Genomic DNA, 5,000 nt, shown 5'->3' with positions numbered 1-5,000 from the left:
GAAAAATTTGATGTTTTACTGGATAATCCAAAAAAAAAAAAAAAAAAAAAAAAAAAAACACGGAAACTGCAATTTATTTTATATTTTAATTTAAACGGTTTCTTGAAATGCACTGGTTATGGTAAATGTAACATATCAATAATAATGGACCACAGTGCAGCCCTTTATAAAGTGTATCAGTTTATATGAGCAGTCGATATCAGCCATAGGATACAGGTTGCAGCAGGGTCTGGCACAAGACTCTCTTAGCCAAACTTCCTGTTTGTCTTCATTTCAGTGCTGTTCATCTACTTTATATCTTCGTAACTGACACCGCAATGGCTACTTCACTTTACATCTCTACTTGTGTTCTTCAGGACTTTCGTTTTCTCTACATTATCAATGACTCTCAAGTCTGCTTCCTATTCATGATTTTTTTTAATGAGTCGACACTCCATATTTTAGTTTCCTCCACCACCCAACTTTCTGTGTTGTTCACATTTTATCTCAAGAGTTGCCATTTTCATCTCATAACTCTGATCTTGAGAGCCTATCAAGACGGGGATCCTTCAATTCAGTAACTATTAATGGCCTGACGTTAAATTATCAACCTATCTCTTTGACTAATCTCCTTCCTTAGGGATAATACTAAGAAATTTCCCATTATCAAAATGGGGCGAACGAAAGTTAGTGACAGAAATTAAGGACCCCAAAAAGGTCTTGCCTTGTGGAATAACCTGGCGATCAGAGAAGAGACAAAAGTTACAACTGTCTCTGGAAATGAGACTTCATAACAGTTCCAAAACACTCAATTACAGTAGAAGTAAAATGATGATAATGAATACAAATTTTTGGGAGGTAAGCTATTCCATTAAAAACAAACTGAACACGATTTTATACCACAAGACAAACTACACGATTCTTACCTGTAAACCAGCATGTTTTGTGCTCCAGAAAATTGGGAAGGATGAAATTTTCAGGCCTGACGACGTCCATGATCCTGGCTATAATGGCTATGACCAAGGGAATTCCCCAGGCGTAGATGCTATATTTCAGAAAAGTTTTCTTGCTCTGATGCTGTTGCTGAGATGATCTGGTATAAAAAAAATGCTTTTTTCATTATATTCTTTGATAAAATTTGATTTTTTAAAGTTATTAAAATCTGGTCAGCGTATTTTGACTCCAAACACTAAAAAGCTGAGTGCATGTGGTTTCTCTCTACAGTACAATACAACACAAAGTAAAATAATTATGAGGCAGAATAACTATGACTATGCAACTGCTAACAACATCTCTAAAAACAGACAAACTTCAAGAAAGCATGTTTGCGTAGTTCTATATATACACGCATGTTGATGCTTAATGCCATACAAATTATGTAAACAGTGAAAAATCTACAACATGAGCTCACACAAAGCGTAGGGATGTTTTCCTGAAACAGGTGAGTGGTGCAGTGTCAAAGGGTGTTGGTGCACCACTAAAAAGTCTTCTGTTTATTATATGAAGGAATCCATACCATTTTGGTTCAGTAGTTAACGGATAAATATACTGGTCTCTATTGTCCTTTTTCTCTAGAACCTCTTCCTTTTAGGGGAAGTAATCCCTTGTTACACACACACACACATCTATACATCTATATATATATATATATATATATATATATATATATATATATATATATATATATATATATATATATATATATATATATATATATATATATACATACATACACAATTCAGCAGTTGGTCTTAACAAGATTTCAACTATTCAAATTACCTGAGAGTAGACCACATGTCGAAACACATCACGTTCAACCAGAAGAACATAGCTAACCCGAAGAAGTGGCCAAAAAATCCTGGAGAAAAGAGAGAACAAAGAATGAATATATGATAGTGATCGAGTGGATGAATATAATTAATCTTTCTACAATAATAATAATAATAATAATAATAATAATTATTATTATTAATAATAATTATTATTATTATTATTATTATTATTGAAATTTCGGTGTCTTGTACTGGCCAAAGGAGTTTTAAAGATTTTTTTTATGATATATCTTTCTCCTGCTTAGAAAACAGACAGAATTAAAAAAATTTTAGTTTAAGGGCAATCAATTTGAAATATCGACTCAAACAAGATGGTCCTCAAAGACAGTTTTCGTATATAGCAAAATCATCTCAAGACAAATGATTGATATTAATGCCTTTTTTTCTGGTATTTTGGTATATAAACTGCTGAGCATTATACTGTGGGGAGTTACCTATTCTCCCAAATTCTGGACGTATAAATCAAATGGGTATAAACACCGAATTTCAGCTTTGGTTACACAGATATTTCATAAGTGCCTTTAGAATCTATAAGCATTAATTTTCTACGAGTATTCTATACAAAATCACAATTGCATATCAATTTGCCATTTAAGAAAAGAGCAATTTTCCTGGAATTTTTCAATCTTATTGTTCCTATTATTTACCCAATATTAACTTTCGCTTCCATTGAATTTCAAAACCCTTACTCATTTCTAATTCCAAATAGCAATAGCACCGTGCACCGGGATTTTGTAGCTACCACTACTAACAGGAACAACAATGAAAGAAAATGACATACCTCTTAGCACACACTGAAGATCAGTTGGATCAGTCTCTCGATTGTTCACCAACAGGCTGATGTACGCAGCCAACATGGCTGCAATCATCGATATCAAACATCGTCCGTTTGTCCTGTCTCGGAGGTCAGCCACACCCAAGTAAACTGCAAGGGTTACTATCAGGAACACGCAAGATAAGCTCAAGAGCACCATCTGCAAAACGCTTTTCCACGCACACTCTATGTTAGGTTCATCACAGACTAGTGCGATCTCCTTCAAAGAACCATCGTCTTCCATTATAGCGTCTAAACAGTAACTATCAGAAGGAAAATCCTTTTGCTTTGGCACATGAAGTGTTCCATCTCTTAGGAGGTACGATTTGTCAGTCTCTATCTCATGTGGTTTCAGGGCAAAGAAAGCCCCACATATGGGGAGCCCATACACAGTGAACAAGTCTTCTGGGGCTTCAGCCTCAGTTTCCAAAGATTGTTTTTCGAAAAATGTTGGTCGCCAGGCTTCATTTCCAAAGTCTAAACACTGGGCCTGGAATAAGAAATGGTTTGCAGGACAGCATTTCCTCACGCAGGTGACATTTTTACACATATGATTATGTTCTACTTTGGGATCTGTATAACAATACTTTGCTATATACTTAGGCGTACCTTTAGATGACTCATCGATACCCACGCAATAATTATCTTCGGGTTCGACAGCGCGATCATAGGTCGGGACTTTGTGCACCAGAAGAGCCTGTTTAGTACCATACTCTAATCTCCCTTCCTCTGTCCCTAAAATCGCGCGGCGTTCCACCTCAATTCCAGTGCACGTTACCTCCTTCACATATTCTTGGAACACTTCAGTTGCTTCAAGGGCTACGCCACTCAGAGCAAGAGGTGGCGTAAAAGGCTCTGAATTGGAGCTTTCAATGCATGAGTCTCTAGGGCCTAGTACATGACCTGGGGACAGCATCTGGGTACCACAGGAGGCTCCAAGCATACACGTGCCAGCAATCCATCAGCAACATTTTCAAGACAAAATTCTTGAAATATCTTTGCTTCCTTTTCCCAGAACAGTTCACCATTTGTTATTAAAAGTAAATATTCATTTTGTGAAAGGGTAACTTTCAACAGCCCTTCATGACACTCAACATCATCAACTGTCACATTTAAAAAGCTGCTGGTATTAACTCTTTCAACCTTGTTTTGGGTAGTATCAAAAAAAGGGACGTATGTCTCTCGGTTAATGCATTCTGTCCCCTTCAATATTTGACTGGCCTGACAAGCACATTTCCTTAATGTTAAATTGCCGGGTAACTGAAACTGAGGTTCCAAAGTGTTTTGGGAAGCTGAAGTGTCAACTAGTAAGCCAAGAGCTACTAAAAACGCCAGTGTTTCTGGGAGTCTCATGCTGACGTAATAAGATTAAACTGTAGAAAAGATGGCTGATTTCTTGTTCTTTAACTCTTTTGATGCGTTCGACGTCACAGCTGTATCTGCAAGTAAAGGAAAGGATAACATTATACCTTTCTTACTGTTTCACAAAACAGGCATTTAAAACAACAATAGCTTTGATCTCGAGTAGACAGTAGTCATTGGGAAATATGGCGAATTACGCCTTAACAAACCATTTTAAAGAAAATTACTCGCAACTCATGTTTACTAGATTTACTGAAGAAGGAATTATGTATGTAATGCTCTCTGCCACAAGAAAATATATATTTACAAGACCAAGAAGTTAATCTCACATTATTTGTATTATATTCTCTGTCTTTATGACGTACACCATACTAGACACAAACAAACTGACAAACAAACAGAAGATCTGATAAACGTCGCGGCACATTCATGCAACAGCAATGTCTGAATAAAAAAAATGAATATCGCTTTACGGGATACATTTTCAACTTGAGAGATACGTAACTAGAATTAGAAATCAATAACCTTTGGCTTATACACCTTTGTTGTTCTTCTTCCAACTTAGGCCTACTGTTTCCCGTACTTACAATCTTTCATACTTTAAAACGTAGGCCTATCGTTTCGAGGGCTTCCACAGGGCGTTAGGCAATCCCCCCTCAACTAGGCTTTTTTCCTTTTCCCTTCTTTCTCGTTTCACTTGTTTTAAAAGATACTTTTAATCATTTGATTGGTATGTAATCATGTCTAAAACTGCCTCTGAAACAACACTGAGGTGGCTTAAGTTTTTGCCGGTCCACGTTTAGAAAGTACAATATTTAAAAATCACTTTCACTTTGAAGCATTATTTTTAAGGTGAGAGTGACCGAGACGGGGTATGGCTGTCTAAAATTACCTTATTTTTAGAAGAAAAGATTGTAAATGACCTTAAAGGACGATTGAAGAATCAAAACGCTAGAAATGACTGCTATGGTGGACTAATCAAACTGATTGGCCAGAATTTATGATTTCTCGGT

The 5,000-nt window shown here is 36.3% G+C and overlaps 1 protein-coding gene across 1 annotated transcript in view; it reads right to left on the bottom strand.

The window, feature by feature from the left end:
* Positions 1 to 5,000, bottom strand: part of LOC136833736 (probable G-protein coupled receptor Mth-like 3) — a 50,295-nt gene that overhangs the window by 8,663 nt on the left and 36,632 nt on the right. The window contains 4 exon segments of the mRNA XM_067095961.1: positions 906 to 1,072; positions 1,759 to 1,837; positions 2,593 to 3,534; positions 3,537 to 4,064. Coding sequence (XP_066952062.1) covers positions 906 to 1,072; positions 1,759 to 1,837; positions 2,593 to 3,534; positions 3,537 to 3,978 — 1,630 coding nt within the window. The 5' untranslated portion in view covers positions 3,979 to 4,064.

Source organism: Macrobrachium rosenbergii, chromosome 52 (genome assembly GCF_040412425.1).
Source record: "Macrobrachium rosenbergii isolate ZJJX-2024 chromosome 52, ASM4041242v1, whole genome shotgun sequence".
NCBI lineage: Eukaryota > Metazoa > Arthropoda > Malacostraca > Decapoda > Palaemonidae > Macrobrachium > Macrobrachium rosenbergii.
The sequence above is the reverse complement of the archived record's forward strand: the minus strand, read 5'-3'. Positions and strand labels throughout refer to the sequence as shown.